The sequence below is a fragment of the Chroicocephalus ridibundus genome, chromosome 7, assembly GCF_963924245.1.
Source record: "Chroicocephalus ridibundus chromosome 7, bChrRid1.1, whole genome shotgun sequence".
NCBI lineage: Eukaryota > Metazoa > Chordata > Aves > Charadriiformes > Laridae > Chroicocephalus > Chroicocephalus ridibundus.
Window position 1 is genome coordinate 42,553,962 of NC_086290.1, and position 23,153 is coordinate 42,577,114.

Genomic DNA, 23,153 nt, shown 5'->3' on the forward strand with positions numbered 1-23,153 from the left:
GCCCAGATTTAGACTCTGCCTTTCATGCATTGTCCAGGTGCTGGAAGATGTTTAGCTCAGGCTAGAGAGGTACCAGTCTAGGATGGAGCATTTAAAAGAGTGGAAAGTCTCCTTTTTAAAGGGGAATTTCAAATGAGGGAAAAAAACAACCACCAAACAACAAAAACAATGAGAGAAAATGGGATTAACAAGCCAGAGGGCCCTCTGAGGGGCTCAGAGTGGGAATTTAAACAAGGCACAATAAGGTTTACCCAGCGTTTCCAAGTGCCCTGAAAATACAACCAAGCAGTCGGAGACCCAGAAGGATATATCCTACAGCTGCACGTGCACAAGCCACTGTATGCAACCCTCCCGGCTCTGCTATCACAGCAGGAAAAACTGTGGTAGTAAAAGGCAAATTCTCCACCATCATTTGCTGGGGTGTATTTACAGACTCAGAAAACCACAGATCCTGTGGCCTGTAGCTACTTAGGAATCCCCAGCGCTTGCCTCCAGTTCTCGGACAGTCTTACTCCAGTTCAAGTCCCCTTAAAACTGTAAGCTTTCTGCGCCCACTCCATCCTTTGCCAAGGAGTTCAACTCATCTGTTACTGCCTGCAGGAGGAAACACATCCCGCCGTTCCTAATAGCGTCATTCTATTCCATCTAGTTTCTACCCTGACCTCCAGGTATGAAAGGGATTCACACCTTAAGGACAACCCCTCTGGCTTTGAGAAATGGGTTTGTTGGGAACAAGACCAGCCCGTTTCAAACAACTAACTCCAGCCGATTCCTTCGGGGGGGGGGGGGGGGGGGTGTCGGGTCGCTTTTGCAGAGGGGTATTTTGTCTTAACACTCAAGCTTTTTAGTTGTTCAAAAAAAAAAAAATCAAAGGCATTCTCATATTGGTCCAAGTCTTGTGGCCACTTTTCCCCAAGATACAAGAGGAGCCTGGCCAGAGACACCTACCAGGTTTCGCATTCCTGTCCAGGCTCCTTCTCCGTGAATTGACGGTGAGCCGAACCTCTGTGCTGAAGAGCTGCTCCGGTGGGCTCACGCCTGCTCCCTGTTCCTGCAGGATGTGGTGGAAAACCAGATCCGCCTCCGCGACCCTGGACTCCTTCTGGGAGGCATCTTCAGCTGGGTTGGGAAAATCTGGGAAGGACTGAGAGACAAGGATTGCTGCTGAGCAGCTGCCGCAAGGTCTCCCTGCCTCTCCTGACCTTTGCCAGCAGCTCCTACCTTTCTCCTCCCATCAATTGCATCAACATGCATCGATTGACTTTTTGTAATGCCAATTCCTAATAATCCATTTAAAAGCCTTCTCTGGCTGGTGAGCCCTGAACAATACTTCTCATCACTGCCAGAGGGCACTGTTAATTTTTACAAGAACTAGGCACAGAGTCCCTTCAGCTCGAATGGGTAAAGCTCTCGTCTTGTAAGACACCGTACCCTTTTGCTTCCTCCAACAACAGCCACCTCCTGCCCCTCGAATAATCTGCAACCGATAAATCTAATCCAGATGATCTTGACAGAGGCCAGCCCTCCCGAGACTCCTGTTGGATTCTGCTGCATAAAGACGGGCATAGATAACGAAAGAATGAATCTACTTGTTTGTTCAAAAGTCTTATCAATTTACATGGAATGGTGTGAATTGGGTTGGGTTTTTTTGTTTGCCCCCTTTTTTTTTTTTAAAGCCTTTGCTTCACAACTCAGGGCATCCGAGTCCTACCCAGGGGCACAGTTTAAAGCTGCCTATTTTATTTATTTATTTATTTTTTAAAAAGTGAAATTTCACCAGGAAAGCTAAACAAGGGCAGCTCAAAAAGCTTGATCTGAAGTATCTCAGGCTGGAAGACTTTTTGCTCCCCAGAGCTGGAAGCTGGGGAGGGCTGGCCCAAAGCCCTTGCTGGGATCGTGGGGAGCAGCTCACTGCCGTCGCTGGTGCCAGAGCTGCCTGTGGCTCCTGCTCCTGGTCAGGGGCTCCCGACACTAAGACGCATATAGTCTCCTCTACAGAAATAACCAGTGGTCATGCAGGTTTTGTTCCCCCCACCCTCTCCCCTCTGACTGATGGGGACCCCCACCCCACAGGTGCCGTCCCTGCTGTCACTCTAGCTCTGCAGGACTCATCTTCACTCTGGCTCTGCAGGACTCATCTTCTCAACCTGAGAAGGGTAGCGTGTCCCCGAGCAACTACATCCTCAGTGCCGCCACCTGGCAAAACCAGCCCCAATCTAGATGGGCTGACAGGAGAGGAGCCTGCTTTCATTTTGTCCTTTGAGTACTGAACCTCCAAAAGCTCGTTGGAAACTAGGGCATCCCGGAGCCTTGGGACAGCGCAAGAAAACTGTTTTATGCAGAGAGCCTCTTGCTATCTCATTGTGCCACTCATCCTCGCTTCAGTCTGATGTCCTACTTCTGACTCAGCCTGAGGCAAAGGGAGTGAATGGGAGAAGAGACAGCAAGCGGGGTTATGGGGATCAAGCGTGGGCACCACCACCTCTCAACACTGGCCAAAGGAGGAGGTAGCAGAGGTAGCAAGGAGGAAAAAAGAGAGGAAAGGAACCCCCCAGCACTCTCCCAGTACCTGGAAAGCATCCGGGCTGCTGGCTGCTGGAGAGAGCTGCATAGACTGGCGGCGAGACTGAGCAGAGTACTCTGAGTCCAGTTCAAAATCAAAGGGATGGACAGACAGCAGGCGCTTTGTCTTGCGCATCTTAGTCAGCGTAGGAAGTGCAAGAAAGGAAAATTCACCATAAAACACAATCGACCTTGAAGAAAGGGGGAAGGAGTGCCCTTGTCTCCCTAGTTTGCCAGAATCCGCACAGCCCAAAGCAAGGCTCCTGCTTTGTGCAGAGAAAATTTGGGTCCAATGTTGTCCTGCTTTCAGGGAGCCAGGTACATAGGGACAGCGTGTGCTTATGCTGGAGCCAAGGAAAAGCGGGTTCCTGATTTCCACAGTCTGGCTCAGGACTGTGGCCACGAGCAGAGAGTGAGAAGCTCTCTCCTGCTTTATAAAGACACCATGGGAAAGCTGAGCCAGGTTACAGCTCAGTGAGAGACCCAGGAGATGCTTTTGAGGACTGAGGCATCTCCCTGTCTTCAGAGAAGGGATGCCGTGGGCAGATCTCCTCAGATATTTGGGAGGTCATCATCCACCTGGGGGCAGGAGCGGCTTGTACAAGCCTCTAAGACTTCAGAAGCAGATCAAAATGAGTTACCAAGTGTGTGAAAGGCAGCACACACCCGTAGCCGCAGCCTGAGATGGTATGTATGTAACAGCATGTATGGAACCATACCAGCATCTCAAACACACTGGCAGATTCCACACGTGTTTCAAGGATAAATACACTCTTCCCATCGGGCTTCTTAATCTGCATTTCAGTCCATACACGGAGTCCCAGAAAAAAAAAACAACCAAAGCTGCATTTTACTACTCTACCAGGTATCTCTTTTTCTCGTAAAAAAACCCAGGTGGGTTGTCATTATCCAGGTAGGAGCTGGGACTTTCGTATTAATTAGGGACTTCTATACTCTCTGGAGTGGGTCTTTTATTCCAGAGGGCAAGTATCTCTGAGTTTACTGCCTTGGCTGTTTCTATGCAAACTGGGAGAGGGGCTTATCTCAGTGAAGGAAAAGAGAGAGAAAGGCCCCATTTTGAACGTGACACAGAAAGCCACCCCCAGCACCAGCACTGCCACCACTACCCAAGACAGACCAGCAGCAGCTGAGGGCGCAAAGTGAGGCAGGAGGGAACCCAGACCAAAATGCTTACTCTGCTGTAGCACTCTGCTTCAGCTCCACGAAGGACATCGTCTTCGTCATCGCTGTCGTCCCCAATGCCACCACTGGTGAGGAGCTGGCATTCACCTGGAGGGGAGACAACGGCACGCTGTGTATGGCCAGCTCCCGCACCCCGTTCCTGGGGAAGGTGGTGGTCCCCGCCGTGGTGGTCACACCAATGCACCTGTAGGCGAGGCCATGCTTCTTACATGGGGTAAAAGGTCTGGATTACAAATGCCTCCCCACATTTTATTTTTATTTTTACTTTGCACACTGCACCATGGCCAGTAGGTTGCACAAGTAAAGGGAAGGGGACAAAGGATGGGAAACAGATGGGAACATCTTAAGGTAGCCCCAGTGCTGCAGCTGGCACTCAGTGAACGCAGTCTAAGGTCTGTAGGGTAGAAGCTCTTTGGCGTGCAGCTCCCGGGCATTGCCGCAGACACCCACTCTTAGCGTGTGCTCTTGCAAAAGCTTGGCTGGCCTCTCATTGCTTCCCCTTCCAGTTGCACCACCACAGTTGTCATAGTGGCCACCGCAGGAAGGTGAAGGACACCCGCACCACAGAGAGCGCCGTGAGGTCAGCCTGGGTGACTCCAGTGTCTGAAGGCACTACAGCTCAGCTCGATATGGCCCTGCCTCCACTACTCACAGCTGCCCTCAGCCAGTTCCGCTATCTATCAGTGACCTGTTCCTTTCTGGGTCCCCATCTCTGTGCCCAGACCACTGCCAAGCCCAGCAGCAGTCCAAAGCCACATCGAGTCCAAAGTCAAGGTAGACAAAATGGGGTGGAGCGAATCCTTCCTGCAAGGGCTCCTAGGGAACACAACCTCAAGGCACAAATTCAGTGGATTCCTTCAGAATATGGCCAGCTTTAAGTGCATTGAGATGATGAGCACTTGCAAGCTTCAAGTTTAGCACATAACTAAGAGTCCGGGTATATCCGAGTCTACCCTTGGAGACCCCAGGTGTACCACAGTGCAAGACATGAGCGTTACAGTCCACCTCCACCACCATGGAGAGTTGTCCGCCCTGGTCCAGCCACACCAACCTGTGCTGGAGTGCCCATAGCCAGAGGGTATGAAGCGAAAAAGACTTTGGAAACCTCTCTTGAACTGTAAGCCATGTGCTGCAATTCTCTTTGTTACTTACTGTTAATGTCTGGCAGGCTGTAAACTCTGTCATGAAGACCTAAAAGAAAAGAAAAATAGTGGGGAAAAATAAGCAAGCCCATTTTCTCCAGGTACCTCGCAGAGAACAAGCCTCAGAGCTATGGTTAACTGGAATTCTTGTTCTCTAGCCATCACAAGGCACAATCACCAAAAAGGCTCTTTGGAGAGAACAAAACAGGCACTTGGTGACAGGACTTGACTTTTAAAAGAGCTTATTGCCACCACCTGATGCAACACACTTGATGCAACACACCTGGGGGTGCAGCAGCGGAGGAAGGCATGACCAACAGCAGATGGCCATGGAAAATGCAATGGTCTCATGTCATTCTGCTGTACCTCCTGCAACCAGAAATACATCCCAGGAGGAGACACTTGCTTGCTCGAGGGTCAAGCCAATTCACTGGTGTTAATGAAGTAATTACAACAACATCATCTCTTTTTTGACAAAGCCATCAGAATCTCAATTTAAAGAAGCCTGAAGCACTGTTATCCTCACGCTTGGTTTGGTTTTTTCTCGGATTGTCCTTTCCGCCTGGTCTGATGTGCTTTCAGACTGAACGCTATATAAATTGTCTCTCGGTCCATTAATTTTATATTCAATGCCTCTACTCTCCACGCTCTTTCTGATATTCCTGCCGTGAGTGGTCTGGATAAAAGAACGATTGGACCAGTTGAATTGGCTCATGTCTATGGTATTTGGGCAAACTTTTCTGTGGCTCCTCAAGACGGGAATAAAATCCACGCTGGTTTTCAGAGGCAATAGGCAAAGCAGTGCAGGAGCTGTACGAGTGCCAACTAGCAGCTACCCGGTAAATAATACTGTATTAACAGCTTTCAGCATATGTTTATGCGCTATGGGACCAATTTCAGAAATACCAAAGATCCATAAACTCCGAAGAGCATAGCTAGCATGCCAGCTAACTCACTAATTTTGCTACGGTTCTCTCAGTGCCAGAGCATCATCAGATTAACTGGAAAAATCATTAGATCGTGGGAAGAAATGAGTGCTGGCTTTATGCAGCCAGCTGCATGTTTTGGACCCGCAGGTTAAACTTGGGTTAATTTCACAAGCTCTCCCTTGTGACGAAAAGAGCTAAAAGAAAGAAAACCAAGAGCCATTGCTCTTACGTACTTACAAACTGCAGGACATGAGACTTTTAAAACTAAGCGCGAGATGTTCTCCAGTCTGTGGGAAAACCTTAAACCTTAACAGAGGAAAAAAAAATCCACCAAGAACATCTGCTCTGCTGCTCCCAGTGTGAACACACCGCATTGAACCTCCTCTTCCTCCCCAAAATGGTTAGCACAGTCTCGAAACCACGTGGGGCTCAGAGGGGCACCAAGGCTGATGTTCCTCCCTTGGTGCACATCCCGATGCCCAGACACCCCACGCACAGCAGGGTAGGAGAAACCCCGGCGCTCCTCCTCACCTAGAAACGTGGAGTTCACCCCTTGCCCTGGCTGCAGCCGGCCGTAGAGGGACTGCAGCACTTTGGCACTTCCAAACCTCTTGAAACGGGATCGCACGTGTTCGTAGTACCACTCCAGGGAACCGATCTTCACGATCCTGCCCAAAAAGAGGATGCGCATAGGGGTGAGACAGTCCAGCCAACTCAGGGTGACCAGATCCTCACCCAGAAACCACCTCTTGACAAAAACACGGCCTGGTTTCTAACCAGCATAACTGGTTTTTAACCAGCATAAAGGCATGCCGAGTCTGGGCGACTCTTCTTGAGCTTCAGCCCTGAAGGATCGCCTTGCCCCTCGCCCTCCATCACGGGAGCGGTACCTGGAGAGTCGGCAGGGATCGCAGACCCAGCCCTGCTCCTTCTTGTTGTAGCGGCTGCAGTTCTTGCAGGTGTAGAAGTGGCAGTCCAGGCACTGGCGCTTGCTGTTCAGCAGGAACTTGAAGGGCTGGAGGCAGTGGACGCAGTGGGTTTCGTTGAGGTGGGATTGATTCGTCAGAAATTCTCTCTTGCTGCTCTCCTGGTCGATCTTGCATTTCAGCTCCCTGCGGAAAACAGCCCAAAACACGGGAACTTGGTTTTGTTAGCATCTCGCTGCAAACTCTCATGTGGCAAACCCCGTCATGCTTCCATCATTTCGGGAACAATTTTCTAGGGAAGATCCAGGGTCCCACAGCTTATGGGAACAGCTGTAGGGCAAATCTAATAAATAACATATCACAAGTTAAATGGGCTGAGCAAAGGCGGCGGCTTCAGATTCAGGGCAGGTTTACTGTACATTAGGATCTGCCACTGTTAAATTTAAGATTAGATTTGGTTGTGCCAAAACCTGTACCGTTTGCTTCACTGGGCATTCATTATAAATTCTAGGAACCTCGGGAGAGCGGCTCTTGAGGTCTCATCTGCATCCCAACCCAACCCAATCTCTGAGCCTGTGGTCCAGCTGGGAATTAAAAGCTTTCTGGAATTCTCAGTTTAAAAAAAAACCAAAGCAAACCAAAACGCAATCAGAGTAAAAAGGATTAAAAGGGGTTTTGATCCAGTCCTTCAGTGCTAAATGCAGCACAGACTTTTAAGGACAGAAGCGGTGTGCAGCGGGGCTGTTCAGAGGACAGCAGCTGGAGGAAATGCTCGTGATGGTCCTGTGAAAATGCTTTCACAAGAGCTTTCCATGCCAGCACAAGCACTTTCCAAGAGCACCTTCTTCTGGCAGCCCATCACTACAGGCTCCCTTTGCCATCCAGACCCGGCCGGTAGAGCGGGTCCCCACGTGGGAAGGTGCCGAACCCCCAGCCACAGCCAGGGACAAACACTCCGTCTGAGCCGGCGGGGGCCTGCTGGGCTACCCAAAGGCTTTCTGTTTGTTCCCCATGCCACACACCACCTCAGGTATGTTTGCCTTTGGGGCTATGGCTGGGAGGCAATGTTTGACTTGTAGGGAAGGTCCTGGAAGGTTGTTTTCTGTCTAGGCAGGGTTAGGAAGCTACGTTTTCCAGAGCAGAAGCCAACCTGGGCAAAAAAAAAAATCTCAAGTAATCAGGTTTGGAGGCTGTTTCAGGAAAACGGCGTGGATCACAAGGCTTCTGGTGATGTTCCTGGTGCCCCCCAGCCGCTGGGGAGACAGGCTGACGCCGGGGTGACCACAGCAGGAGCCTTGCTGGCGTGGCAGCACGGTGCCGGGACGGCCACGGGAGCGGCGGTGTGGCTGCTGGTGGGAACAACGCGAATGTCAATCTAGCTAATCTCTGTTTAACCAAATCAGTTTGCACGTTAGGGATCAGCTCTTGATTTGGTTTTTTTTGGTATTTTTTTTGTTTGGTTGGTTTTTTTTTCCAGTGGGAGCCTTTTATCGCCAGCTCGCTGCCAGCACACCAGGCTGCATTAGCTCTTACACTGGGGTGACACCAACTTGCATTAACGGAGGCTCTGGGACATGTACAAATCAGTATAAAAAATGAACTGGGCGCCTAAATATTCATCCATTCAGCCATCCTAGCAGCGTTTCTAGTGACCTAGTGCAAATGTTCAGCAGTAAATTTATATGTGGCTGCTAAAGACAAACCCCCAAAGAGAAAACCCTTGGGTTGCTCAGCGTTCCTTTCCCACTCCTGTGCTAAGGCTGTTTCCAACAGGAGCTGCTCTTTCACTGGACTGCTTTTTCTGGTTCCCGGAGAGCGGTTGGGTTCCTTCACCTCCCCTCCCTCGCCCACGAGACCTGCTGAAGGGAGGACAAGTCTCCGCCAAACCAGTTTAAAACCTGCAGGAACCGCGCGCCTCCCGTCTCCTCTTTCCCTGCTCTCATCACGGCAGAATACACCAGTGGCAGTGGGATGCCAAACTGCGGTGGGTTTGGTCCAGCTGAGCTCCAGGAGAGATGTGGGGAGCCGTCCCCCCCAACAAGGGGGTTGCTCTGAGGGATGTTTATGGAAGGAAGCCCGGAGAGACCCCCACAAAGTGGCCATTATTAAATTTCTCGGGCAAAGCATTACCCTCGCATGGCTGTGCAGTTTCTGGCCAGCTGAAGCCTTTGTCCATTGTCGGTGAATAGAAAATAGAAAAGAAAATGCAAAGAAGCAGCAGAAAGGGAAGAAAAAGACCAAGCTGGAGGGGGGGGAACGTTTCTTGCAGGCTTGCAGGTTGAGACAAGCCCAGTGAATAGAAGAATAGAAATGAATAGAAAAGCAAATGAGGATGGTCGGCTGCAGGGTCTCCCCTAACTTCCCATCATGTCCCAGCTTGTTACAGGCAGAAAATGCTCACGCAGCTCCCAGTCCGGCATGCAGGAGCATGGCAGACCTTCCCAGACTGGTGGTCCGGTCTGTGCCAGGTATTAGAGAAATACCTGATGTATGGCCTTAACTGAGCCCACGGAAAGAGGCGAGCAAGCCTTGGTCCATGTGTCATGCTCTACCGTTGATATTTGGGAAGTGCCGGGCACTGCTGGGTTCACGCCAGCCCTCCGCGGGGAAGGATTAAACAACAAAATTTAAAAAAAAAGCCATGACTGCTGGGACAGAGGGAAAGCTGCTGAGGGAGATGGCAGCCAGGGGTAGAAGCATCCTGGGACCTTCTCCCTGTCTTGCACCTCCCATGCCATAGCACTCAATCTGGGAGCCTCCTGGGCATCCGAGTGGACCCAGACAAGCCAGTCTGGCGCCAAGGTCAAGTTTGTAAGGAATTCACCTCGCCCACTGCTTTGCTGCAGGGCACAGCGTTGTGGGTCCCCACCTCCTTCCTCCGGGCAGAGCTCAGATCCATCACAAGGGAAACATTCACCCTTTCCAGGGTGATAATTTTTCTAAATGCCCCCGTCTGATCTCCATCCTGCACTTCAGAGCCACCAGCAGAGGCAGGCTGGAGTTGATGATACTGAATTATCTCTGCCTCCCACGCAGGCTGGTTTTTCTTAGGCAAAAAAATAATCAGGAGGTTCAAGAATATATGACTGAGAGCTTCTCGTGGCGAATGGTGTAAACAGAGAGGCTCCCACACAGCCTTGCATGGAAACCCATGATGGCAAGCTTTTGGGGGATGGTTCGACGGCTCAGATGCAGATATCCCAGTTGAAGAAGGAGAATTCTCACCCCTCACTTTGCCCATTGGATCTGACTGAGAAACCAAGGAGGTCCTGGTCCCCAGGCATCGCCATGCTATCTGCACCAGCCCCGGCTCACAAAATGCAGGGGTAGGAGGGTAGGAGGGCTCAGTGGGAGAGGAGCACTGCCCAAACCCGGCCTGGGAGCAAGGGCCACCCCTTGGGATAGTCATGAGAACTTGGCCAGACCCCGAACAGGGACACTGCAGCTTCTTGAAATGAAGTTAAAAAATTATGAAGTTCAACACCTGACGTAGTTAACGAACAAGACCTAAACCCCCATGATTTCTCATGCTCAAAATCCAGCCTAATCCAGCTGAACATTTTTTAAACAGCACTTCTGTCAAATGCCTTGTTAATAAGAACCTAGAGGATACATCCATTTGCTGCTCCGGTGATTTTCAATCTTTTCCCAGTCTGTAGCCCCCTAAAACTTCCCCAGGATGGCACAGCCCCCTGCACAGCATATTTAAGGCTACTACAGTAGCTTTACTACTTCTCTCAGTCATTTTTCCAGGATCTTTCAGGAGTCTGTGGACTTCCAGGACCCACTGAATCACTGAACACCCTTCCTGCCCTAAATGCACAAGAATCATCACACGAAACAAAAGCAAGGCAGCCAAATCCCATCCTTTGCCCCTAGGTAAGGTCTCTCCGTGGGAGCCACGCCAGCCTAAAGCCCCACAAAGGCATTTCCTGAGCAGGGGAGCAGATATTTGTCTCCCCAAACCGCCGTAGCGACACCCATCAGCATCGCCGCCAATGGCGCGGCACCAGTTTGCACCTTTGCAGCCCCAAAATGCGTCACCTGGCCACTGATAACGTTATCTATTAACCACTGTGTGTGATTTTCACAGCCAGCTCCTGGCCGTTCCTCCCCGCCGGCAGCCTCAACGCCTTGCTTTATTCCTACAAGCCCTATGCAGCAGGACGTACAGGGATCCGCTGCGGCCCCTTGCTTGCACCCAACCTTGCAGAGCCGAGAGCAGATACTCACTCCAGCCGTTCCTCCTCTTTTTTCCGCAGATCAAAGTCCCGTTGCACGACTTCCCAAACGTGCTTGGCCTCCTCGTCGGTGAGCTTGGAGAGGTCCAGCTTCCTCCCCATCTTGTCCCGGCAAGTCCAACCCGCTCCCGTTACCTGCTACGCCGAGTGCCGGCTCTCCCGTACCCGGGGATGCTGATGGAGGGGGACGAAGAGCTCGGCCCCAGCGCCGTGGCTGCCCGTAGGAACGGGCAGGGGCAGAGCTGCAGGCAGGCCAGCCGGCTCCTCGCAGCACAGCAGCCGGTCTGCCGGGTGAGCCTGCCCGCCGAGATGGGCGGCCAGCAGGACTGGCGCGGTGCCTATCTGCGGCGGGGACTCCCCGTCAGCCGGGCGGGCAGCCCTGCCTTCCCCCAGGGTCCTGCCCGGAGCCGCTGGCAGCTCCAAACCTCCTCTGGATCGGCTGCCTGGGGTGAAAGGAGATGTTTACTCTCAGCGGAGCTGCCTGTTTTATGCAGGGTGCGCGAATCAAACAAAACCTTCCAACGCCACGGGGTTTGGGAGGGGGCTGAGCATCCCTGGGAGGAGCACACCCAGGGGGACCGGCTCCATCAGGATGGGTCCTGCCCCGCCACCAGCCTCTGCTCCCCTGCTGCTTGCTCCCTGGCTCTTTTTTCTGTGCCTAATCTCATTAAACCGTTTCCCCCCCAACCCCTGCCAACAACTTTCTAAGGAAAAAGCGAGAGCATCTGGCTGTCCCCCACGAGTATTGCCACACGGGGGGCTGGCCCCCAGCATTTGCTGACTGCCGTCACAGCGATTCGGGAAGCTGAGCTTTGCTTGCAGCAAACAGCTTAATTAGGACACAACACTGCCCTCATTTACAGTTAGCCAGAAAAGATGGTTTCATGGGATTTTGAGAAAAATGCTAAACACGTCACATACCCAAAGGGGTAGATATTGCAAGAATCCAGCTACCAAAGCTGCCCCCTTGGTCAGTAAAACGCTCCCTGTGTGTCTGGGCAGGAATTCCCCGCACCTCGGATATTAAAAGAAACCTGTTTCTCTTCTTCATCAGAGCAAATATTGATACTAACCACACTTTTTTTTTTCCCCCTGACAGGTAGCTAAACAGGGAGTAAGACGGCAAGGCAGAAAAGTATTCTGCCTGGTGGGACCAGCCTCGCCGCTGCTCGGACACTGCAGGGAATTATCCACCCCAGTAACTCACTTGAAACAAAGATTAGATTAAACCCTACGAGCGGAGCCAGGAAAGGATTTTGAATTCAAACTTGGGTGAATTTTGTGTGGAGAAGGTGATGATTACAGATGTAATGTTGAGCTTGGATATCAGGAATGCGTGATTTTCGCCGGAAGCCAGAAATGGATTTCTAGCTCCTCTTCCAGTGGAGCTGCGATCCCAGCAAAAGCAATTAGTTTATGGGCAGGAGCCAGACATCAGTTGAGCTGCTCCTTATGTAAGCGTATTTGAGCACCCTTGTGCACCCCACTGAATCCGAACAGCAGAGCGGGTCAATAGATACTAATTAACATCACAACGAGACCCTGTTCAAGGCCTGTGGGTACAATCATGCCAGGAGCATCAATGCTGGGGTTTGCGCCACCCAGATCCGAATATTTTCCTCTCCGAAAGGATAAGGAGGTTGCATAAAATCAGGAAGATGTGGCCTGCTATGCAATGAAAATGTGAAAAACACGAGTGCTCAGCAGTGCCAATGCCCCCTAAAAGCCCGTGTTTAGCCAGAAAACCACTGTGTGGGAAACGTCCCAGGTTCAGGTCCACAGAATAAATTTCAAGTATTACTTTGGCCTGGGAACTGCGTCTCTTAGGGAAACTCTCCTCCCCCAGCTCGGTGGTGTGTGTGCCAGCAAAGACAGACTCTTTTTTTTTCCCTCTTTCAAAGCAGTTTGTTGAATTTTGTAGCAGTTCAGACCCAGCAACCACCAGCTTCCAGCAATCCTCTGCTTTGAGAAGGACAATTAAGCCCGCCTGCTCACAGCTCTTTCCCCCATCATCCAACCACGAATAAAGGCTCCCAAATCTTATGAACTCATGCAAAAGAAAAAAAAAAAAAAACAACCAACCAACCAAACCCAGAGCCGCTCACACAGATGCTATCACATGTTGTAGGGACAGATGATGTGATATGAAGTTCACCAGCACCTGTGGTGACCACGTGTGTGTGGGGTGGAAGTTAGGAGCAGGGACGCAAAGAACGAGGCGAGTTATGTGTTTATTAGCTGGAGGCTCAACTGGACCTCAAGTCTGGGTCCTGGGGGTCCGGGCATCTGGGTGGCAAAATGGGAGAGAGACGTGTTACAAGCTAAGCCTCTGCTCAGAAACCAGGTATGGATGGAACTCGGGCTCGACTTCTGATTTTCAGTCTTGCCAGATGAAAAAAGAATTGGATTTCTGGAGTGTCTTCTTTAAGAGAAACATGCCCTTTTAGATGCAGGGCCACTCTTATAAAAATAGTATTCACATGAACCGTTATCTTTTCAGTTCTTGGTAATCTTTTGTAAGACAACTGTGAACTGATAGAGAGGACGTGTGGCCTGGACCTTCTCCAGCTGTCCGTTTTGCAGTGTTTTTTCTGATAACTGGAAGTAAACCCATAGGCAGAGTTCAACAAGAACGATGGATGAAGATACTATTTGGTCACTTCTAGAGATAGCAAGTGCCATCGCAGTGACACCAGCTAACACTCTCACTGCCCCATCCTCATTTTCAGCCTGGCGTCTCCAGGTGCAGAGGGCCCTGCTTGGCCAAACCAAGGGGTAAATCCCAACAATTTCTCTAAGTGTAACGATACCTGGGTTTCCAAACAGCTGCCCCAAGTGCTGCAGAGGGAAGATGTGCCTACACAAGGTTTCCACCACCATGCACATAAAACCAATGCTGGTGCACACAGGTAGCTGTGACCCAAACAGATGGTCAAATGGCATTTGGGGACACGGAGAAGGATGCGCCACGCTGCTTCCACCTCTCACAAGCAGTGCTTTGCGGTGGCTCGCCATGCTGGGGCGACTGCAGCAGAGCATGGTGCACCTGAAGGCTCAGAGGTGGGAAAACAGGGTCTTGCAGGCAACAACCATCAGGCTGATTGGGACAAGCTGCTGAAATGAAGCTTAGGGGTTGGGTTGATTTACAATGGTGCCAACTCCAGCTTTGCTCCTTACTCCACAGAGGACTGCAATGACTGTTTTGGTTCCCATTGGGGTAGGGTCATCCCCATCACCTGGCCAAGCTAGAGGAGTTTCGAAAAGCCAGGTCGAGTCAGACCAGGAGCACCCACCAGCAGCTTCAGCCCACCTCCAAGGCACAGGCAGAGAGGACACAAGGCCTTTATTCACAGGAGCATGGCAAAAGCAGGGCAGCTCCACCAAACAAGGCAACAGCAAACATACTAGTGATGACCCTAAGGAAGGCTTTGCTGCTGGAAGAGGCAATTTCACTGATGCCTCTGCCTCTCCTCCCATCCCCCTGCAATCATCTCCTGGTCATGAGATGTCTTAGGGCTGGGATGGCATTCCTTCTCCCTTCAGCTTCTTGGTAGTTTTACAAAGACCTCTTATCATCCCCATGATGCCGGAGCAGAACAAGCAGGGCAGGGAAGGGATGTACAATGCCGCTGCTATTTCTGTACGTGACCCGCAAGGGATCGTTACGGGTTTTATCTATTGATACAACGGTTTAATTATGTTACAGCATGACCCCATCTCATTTGGAATGACCCCAACGGCCTCACTTAAAGAAGATGTCCATTCAACACATTAATTATCACAGAAAATGATGCTCTGACATCTGCTGCAATTAGAAAACTATCCATCAGGGAAGACTTGAAAACAAAGTTTGTGGATTATCATTTATAGGGTTGAAGCTGTAAGGATGTTTTTCCTAACTATGTGAATGTTATGGACCTTTAGTCTGGGTGATGACGCAGTAGGATACGTCATCCCTCCCTTCTTTTATCTACCCCAATTTTTCTAACGTGGATCTAATCATATTTTTGATGGATTATGCCACAGGCCTACTGTCAGCCTGATGTGAGAAGCGCTGTGTCTTTTCATGGTTTACAGAGAGGACGATGCTCCAAAACCTGACCCAAGTTCACCGTACCCCCTCGTATCGCTCTCAGCCCTATATTCCCATGTATCAGGAATTATTTCCACTTCCCTCCCCCATTTTACTAACAGGAGAAAGACTGGACCATCCCTGTTCTGCCTTTGGAAAGGAGCAAATGCCACAACCTCTGTTTGCCAATTAGTGCCTTAATAATAAGAGAAACACAGACACTTGCCTACCAAAAAGCTAGCTGGGAAAGATCCCATCAGAAATGAAGGCTTTTCACAGAAACAGGATTTCCCCTAGCACGCTAGGTTAGCTTGGTCCTGTGGGAATGCATCATTTGCAGTGATCGAAAATATAATTCAAGTATCTGCCTTTGGGCAGGTGGTAAAACGCTTGGCAAAGGCCATCACCCTCTACAGCTCGTAGGAATTACAAAGGTAAACAGTAGCTGAACAAACACGAGTAAATCCCTACAAAATCAATATGGATTCAAGGTCACTTCCAACACAGGCGTCTTAACGGATTGCAATCCAGCAGCAAAGGATGAAAACAAAGACTGTTTTGGGCTACGTGGACTGTAGAGACCACACAGGTCCCACCCACAGTTTGGGAGATGTGATTTGAGAAACACCTTCAGGGGCAGCCCCCGGGTCCTGCTGCAGTTCATCACTGATGTTCGCATGGGTGTAGGAATTATGCCAGAGACCAACAGTTCAATACATCTTAAATGCAAAATATTGATGGATTGGGCCAAGAGCACTTCGATACTTCAAAGATCATGAGATCTAGGATGGAGGAGACTGCTCATTAGACAGGCCAGTCCATTCCCACTCCTCTGCAGCTGCGGACAAGAGCACTGATCCCCTCTCCTTCCCAGTGCTCCACGAGGAGACCAGGACAGATCACGATGGTCAGATTTCTACCCCTTCTCTCTGGAAACTATGTTTTAGCCTATCTCAGAGGGCTGAACTTCAAACCACGTGTTCAAATACCCTCCATTGCAATATCCTAGAATAACCTGAGGGCTCCTCAGTTGTCACTGGCAGAGGTGGAAGTCTTTGCAAACAGCTTAAACGCAACATAGGCCATAGGAATCTTTTCTCGAGGCAGGGGATGGACCAGCTGCACTATTCTGGGATAGTCCCATCCCGTTTGCAGGAAAACCTACAGTTTTTCACTCCATTTTGACAATGATGAAGCGGAAGTTTTGCTGCAGATGTCAAGCTCAAGCGCTCTCAGCAAAAGCCCAAGAGGGTCACGTCCTGACAATTTCAAATTATTTTTTTTCCCCCTTTAAATCTTAAAAGTAATTATGCTGTGCCTGGGACTTCACCCCACAGTGAGGACTTGCATTAACGCTATCCATATGGAAAGCAACACTGTGGAAGGGGCTGGAGGCTTCACCGGTTACACTGGAAACAGCCTGAGCATCTGCAAAGACGTGAAGAAGGTGAGAGTTGTGGGGTGAGGGCACCAACTGGATGTTCCGGTTCAGACGGTTAGCAGGGTCAAAAACCGAAACAAACACAGTTTTAGAAAGCGGACTGCCTGAGAAACAAAGCAGCTTGTGCATGTCTAAGGGTGCTTGCTCCAGGCTGTCTGAAGGCACAGGCTGTCATCGCTGAACCCAGTCCTGCTTTGCTGAAGCCCGGGGGGGTCTCTCCCACGACGAGAGGCTGGTATCACTGCAAAGGAGAAACAGACCCCAGAGATCTGGCCTTTGCTAAGAGACGACGCTGGGGAGACAGCATAAGGAAACATGATAACAAAGCACTGAGCTTGTCTGAAGGACACCAGAAGCAAGTCCCTGGAGGTAGCAGAGATCTGCAGGTGTCAAAAAGAGGAAAAAATCAAGCCTAAAAACAGCTTGGAAAAGGCTTTGTAGCTGTGATCAGGAAAAGCAGACCATGCCCACCAGCGGGAAACCCCAAACCAGTAACTCTCCTGGAGGTCTTGTTGACTGCCCACGCAAGCAATCACAGCTGGCTTTTGCTTTTTAACTCACCCAAGGTGGTGATCAGGACAAAGAACTGGGAAGGAGCTCAACATCTTCCTCAATGAAAGCCCCGAGGCCCCAGAAAGGCAGAGGACCCCGACACAGACCCCCGCGGGCTAAACCATGGCCTCTCCAAGGCCAGGCAGGATGGTTTCCACTCTGGAAATCCCTGCGTACCCTGAGTGCCCTTGCCTCACTGAATGGGGGGGTTTGGGGCACATTGGAACCAAGATTGAAGCTGGCTTGGGCTCTCCTTCCCAAGGGCTGCTCCTGGGCACTGGGTTGCAAATAAAGTCAATCTCCTTTTGCTTTCAGTATTTAAATACCAGAAACAGCAAACAAGCAGTTGCGAGTCTGCAGAAGGAGTTATCTAACATGAAAATCCTAAAGTCTAAATCCTTTTTTACCCTAAAACCTTGCACATAACACATCTCTCAGCGCCCCTGAGGAGCATGGTATCATGCAGCAGAGGGGTAGAGATAAGCTACGCTCGGCACCTGACGAGGAGGAAGACATGATTTTCTGAACTATTAAGCAGAAAATAAGTGTATTTGACCCCTAGAGCCACCACCGGGGAACGGGGCTGGAGCTTGGCAACCCATGACCCCCCCAGAGGAGGCAGAGGGCCGGTGTCGGGGCCAGTCACTGCTGCTGAAAAGCGGCTTGGCACACCTCTGCCAACCTCCCCAGGATGCCCTAATGGCAAAACTCTCCTTCCCTCACCCTGTTTATTAGCCTTATTTATTTTTGTCCTCTGTAGAGGCTGAAAGTTGGTCTGAGCTAATTTGTGAGGTCTGTAAGGGCTCATGGTGCCCAAGTCACTGGCTGGGGCTGTGTGCCCATGCTGTGGGTTGTTTTCAGACTATTGCTCTGTTTTCAATAAACATTGAAAGAAATAATGATCTTGTCTTCTGTTGCCTCCCAGTAACCTGCTGCCGTGTGAGGCAGCCCTTTGGCACTCCCAAACCCACCCAGGTGCCTCCTGCTCAGAGATGTCCCTGCCTTTACTCCAAGCAAGGGCATGAAGCAGGAAGGCATGTCTCAGGCTGGAGAAACTTCGGGCAAGTGTACGATGGGGCAGATGTGGGCATGGAAATGAAGGTGCAGAGCCCAGGAGATGGGCCCCGAGGCTAGGGACAGGTGGATGGGCAGTGCCTTTGGCTTAGCCCCATGGCCTGCAGCTCCACAGGTGTCCAGCTGAAACCCATCCCTTCCATAACCACGTGGCTTTTTTTTACAACTGTCCATGCTACCTGCTGTGGCTTGGGTTTGGGCCAACCAGCAGAGAGCCTGCAGAAGCTCCCTGTGATGGTTTGGTCTCAAAGGAGACCTGCTCCATTCTCGCCACCCAGCCCTGGGCACCTCCTGGCCGTGTTTGCCCTGGCAGCCGTCCCCACGTCGGTCTTCCCGTGCTCTTCAGCAGCGCCCTTCTTTGCTCTCAAGCTGAGTGTTTTGGGCTCCAGCCATGGAATTTGTTTTGAGCTGCAGCTTCTTTCCAGCCCACCGACCTGCCCTAGGCTCTATTTTTAAGCTCCAGCTTCCAGAAGGCTCCTTGGTCCCTCCTGAAGCTGTCCCAGGGCTTCATTGCCCTCCTTGTTCAAGACGTGAGACGCCTTCCAGCTAGAAAAGACAGAGCACGTTGCTTTCTCTCCCCACCAGACACGACCTTGGAGGGATGGGAAGAACTGGTGGGAGGCAGCCGGCAGCCTGGGCGCCGTGCAAGCGCTCCCAGCAAGGTCGCCTAAGGAGAGCCTCGCTGGTCGATCCGCTCTCTAATGAGTTTCCGTGGGTCCGTCTCTGCACTGTACCGCCAGTGAGCACCATTATTCCCGTCCTTTTTTGAACGTGCTGCTGGCTCCCGTCGCCTTGCTGGGATGAGGTGGCCACTCGCCAGGGCTCAGAGCAGGCAGGGGGAGGGAAGGCAGAGTCCTTCTTCCAAACACAAAGAGGCTGCAGAGGGGGAAGGGTGAGGAAAGACTCCTTCTTGCAATTATCCCCTCAGTGAATCCAGAAAGCTCCTTGCATTACCTTGGCTTGGCACTACTCCCTGGGGTGATGCGGGGAAGGCAGGGCGCATCCCAGAGCCCAGGCACCCGCCACCCCTGGGGATGCGACAGCCCAGAGGGCTGCTCCCTGCTGATCTAACAAGTGTCTGATGAGCAGGTTCAAGCTAGGATCCGGCTCCTATGCTTCTTGTCACCGTTCCTGCTCGTCTGCTGCTCCAGGCCACAGAGACAACATCAACCCTGATCCTTTTTCCATGGCTCACAGCCTACCCCTGCAGGCAACTGCGCTGGGGTGCTGCTCGCCCGGATGGAGCTGGAGCCACTTGTGTCACTGCGAGATGCACACATTATAGAATTACACGTATATATTATATATATGATGCGGTGGTACTGCAACTTCGCATCCTCAGGGATGCACCGGGCCTGAGGCTCCATGCCTTGGCTTTTTTGGCTGGGGCAGGGATGGTTGTGCCCGAGCAGACCTGGATGGGGCACAGGGGGGCTGCAGAAGGTGCCGGGGGGCAAAGCTGGACTCTGCCTGCCCCTCCTGTTCCTCCAAGCTTCAGCTTGAGATCGCCAGCTTGCTGTGGCACAGGCTTGGTGGCGGAAATATTGAGGGATGAAGTCATTCGTCTGAGCATCACCCACGAAGGTCCCACCTAGCACCTCAGCAGCAGCTTTGCGCTGAGGTCCCCCAGCTCAGGTCCTAGTCTATGTCCTCTGTAGCATCTCTGCCATCCCGGCCACATGGGAAGGGCAAGAGGTTTTTGTCTCTGCCAGACTTTAGGTGCCTCTCCCAGCCACCCCTCCGGAGACTCTGCAAGCCTTGTCACCTCCCCGCACCTATAAAAGCCCCCAGCAATGCCAGGCCTTGGATCTGCCGAGGTAAACATGGACCTGTTGGAACAGGTTCAGCGGAGGCCATGAAGATGATGAGAGGGCTGGAGCCCCTCTGCCGTGAGGACAGGCTGAGAGAGTTGGGGGTGTTCAGCCTGGAGAAGAGAAGGCTCCGGGGAGACCTTAGAGCCCCTTCCAGTCCCTAAAGGGGGCCTACAAGAGAGATGGGGAGGGACTCTGGATCAGGGAGTGTAGCGATAGGACCAGGGGTAATGGTTTTAAACCGAAAGAGGGGAGATTTAGATTAGATATTAGGAAGAAGTTCTTTGCTGTCAGGGTGGTGAGCCCCTTGCCCAGGTTGCCCAGAGGAGCTGTGGCTGCCCCATCCCTGGAGGGGTTCAAGGCCAGGTTGGACGGGGCTTGGAGCAACCTGGTCTGATGGGAGGTGTCCCTGCCCAGGGCATGGCCTTGGAGCTCGATAACCTTTAAGGTCCCTTCCAACCCGAACCATTCTATGATTCTACGACCTGGCGACTTGCACAGCACCGAGCAGGCGATGCAAGCCAGCTGGCATGAACCACCCCCCCAGCAAAGCTCTGTAAACCACACGAACTACTCGTGACACACTGGCTCCTCAGGATACAGCTCATCTCCCTCAGCCGCTGGAGATGCTCGGATAAGTCATCTGCTCATCAACACCCTCTCGTTACACCCAGCAATAAATGAACATAAGCTGCTTTTCTTTTCCTCCCAGCCATGGAGGCAGACGGAGTGAGGAAGCTGGAGGGGAAACCAGAACCCTGGCTGTGTTTGTGTGGTTTTGGGTGAGTCGTATGTGTCCTGTCCCCACCTGCCCCCCCAAATCTGAGCCCACTTCAACCCCAGGAATAACAGTGACAATGAGAACGGGCTGGCAAAGGAAAGGCATTTGTGGCATGGTTAGGAATGGCAGCCTGGTGGGTTTTTTTCAAAGGGAGATGTAAAATCAAAGCATCTAACTTCTGGCGGCTTGAAGCGGGCATGACTTGCTCAGTCTGGAGCTGCCACCCAGGAATACTCTGGCTGGAGGGGTAAAGGGTGGTCCGTGGGACATGACGGAGTTGGCAGGCTACAACACGGATGATTCTAGACATGAGAAGAAGCACCAAGCACTGCAGGTGAGCCGTGGGAGAGGCAGAGCTGCCTCCCACGGTCATTGAATTGGTAGGAAAAGGCAAACTTTTTAGCCCATCCCAGCCAGAAAGCGTGTTCCACTTCATAAAAGAAAAACAACCTCCCGTGCGTCTGCAGCTCTGGTTTCCTCCTCTGCTGGCATTTCTGATAAAGCTCCAGCCACAGCCAGGCCCTTTCCGGTGTGATTCAGATTTCATCCTGGGGTGTACCCAGGGCGGGGGACAAGGTGGGTGCCCCATGTCAGAAGGGCCCCAATGAACCTTGAATGGGGAAGGGGAGGTATCCCCTTGTGGATGCAGCAGTCAAAGTAGGACCAGCCCCAAACCCTTTCTTGTTTTGCAAGCCCCCAACAATAACAAAGGCGTCGTGCTGCACGTCACCCTGCTCGGCACGTCCTCCCTGGGCACCCAGCAAAGCGTCGCTCGAGCTAAGAAAGAATAATCCCCAGGTAGGATTTTTCCAGTTCTGCTGGAAAAAACACATTTTCCCAGTTCTTTAGCTAGAGCTGAAGCGCCCCCCCCGCCCCCCCAAAAAAAGAAAAACAAAACCAAACAGTTGCTGGTGCAGATGCAGCGCTGAAAGGTGCAGTTTGGGGAGCCCAAGGGGATGCTCCTCTGGAGAAAGCAGTTTCCTTCTGCCACCTTGTGGAGTCCAGCAAAAAATACAGGCAGCGAGCATGAGAAGCCGGCGCATGAGAAGGGACCTTTTTCTATTAAAAACGGTTGTTGCTTTGCAAAAGCAGCTCTCTCTCTGCTGCTCCCAAGCCAAGCGCTCTGGTTTCTGATCTGTACGTTAACCCCAAGAGAAACCTCCCTCCCTAACGTGCATCTTGATGCCTTCCTGTTTGCTCTGTGCTGGTTGCCAGCCCAGCAGCAAGAATAGCTATCTGTCAAGGATATTAACCCCCCTGCCATCGCCTCAAATGATACCCCAAGGCTGGAGGTGTTTGCCTTAGCTCTGGATGCTGAAGCCCCCCGTCCTACCGCTTGCTCTGTTCAGAGAAAGCAAATCTGGGCCATGACCCAAAGGTGGAAGCATCCAAAGCATCGCTCAAACAAGCTCTGGGCCAGGAGTACAGTGCTCATGCCCCAAATTGGACACCACCCAACAGCTCTGCCTTGCCTTCCTCCAATCAGCCAGACCAAGGACGTCCTTTCTAGAGGACCTCTCTAGAAACCCCCCTTTGCCACCCTGGGCAGTCATGATCTCTGGCAATGTGATGCCCAGGAGCAGCTCAGCCTGGCCTCCTGAGCTCAGACACATTCTGCGTGCTCCACTGCCCCGTCTTGGAGACAAAACATGGGCTTTTTGTGTATAACTGAAGACACTGAGTATTTCTCTTTCATAAACAACTTTTTCACAGCACTCTTGCCAGGTACTCTCAAGGGAGAGGTGTCCTCCTCACCCTCCCAAAAGCTTAAACCACAGAAAAGAAACGAACACCTTATGTAAGAGTCCCTCTTACTTTATTTATTTTTTTTTTACCTTTGGAAAGCTCTCCCAAACTCTAGGGAGGGCTTACAATAGCCTTTTATCTCCTCCCTGTTCCTCCTCTTGGTAGAAAAGGAAAATCCCGACTGCTATCCCATGACTGGTGAAGCCCAGCCAGGGTTGGCCTCTTACGGGGGTGGGAGGAAAAAACAAATCTCCTCCTCTCTCTCTGGTATTCCTCATCCTAGTTGAACACAGGCCAAACTGGCATTTCTGTGAAGAGTTTCAGGTCATTTACGTAAAAATTGCTCCTGCTGTTAAATACCAAAGAAGATTTGACCCTTGTTTGCTGTAGATCTAGACCCCGCTGCAGCATCCTCCTTTGAACACCCCACACCCTGCAACAGTTAAAAACCTTATGTCCAACTTTGTTTTGATGCCTGTGGGCTACCAGTTTGTGATATGGAAGTGCTCAGTTTGAGAGGGGGAGAAGGGAGGGGAAGGAGTGTTTTCCCCTTCTCTTTGTGCCTCTTTGGTCTCGTCCTTTGGACTGAGCCCCTGGGACCAAAGTCATTTCCCACCCGATGTGTGTATAGCCTCCTGCACAGCCTTCACCCAAAACAGTGCTCCTGGGCTCC

At 51.5% G+C, this 23,153-nt stretch overlaps 1 protein-coding gene across 7 annotated transcripts in view; it reads right to left on the bottom strand.

Annotated features, from left to right (window-relative positions):
- Positions 1–11,764, bottom strand: part of MLPH (melanophilin) — a 28,856-nt gene extending 17,092 nt beyond the window's left edge. For 2 of the 7 annotated variants that reach the window (XM_063341275.1, XM_063341274.1), the window contains exons 1-7: positions 10,996–11,763; positions 6,727–6,948; positions 6,368–6,504; positions 4,918–4,956; positions 3,758–3,852; positions 2,570–2,698; positions 949–1,144 (exon numbers count right to left, since the gene is read on the bottom strand). In XM_063341275.1, coding sequence (XP_063197345.1) covers positions 949–1,144; positions 2,570–2,698; positions 3,758–3,852; positions 4,918–4,956; positions 6,368–6,504; positions 6,727–6,948; positions 10,996–11,105 — 928 coding nt within the window. In that variant the 5' untranslated portion in view covers positions 11,106–11,763. Of the gene's footprint in view, positions 1–948; positions 1,145–2,569; positions 2,699–3,757; positions 3,853–4,917; positions 4,957–6,367; positions 6,505–6,726; positions 6,949–10,995 lie in introns of all 7 variants that reach the window. The other 5 variants (XM_063341279.1, XM_063341277.1, XM_063341278.1 and 2 more) reach the window with 3 other exon arrangements.
- Positions 11,765–23,153: the final 11,389 nt, after the last annotated feature.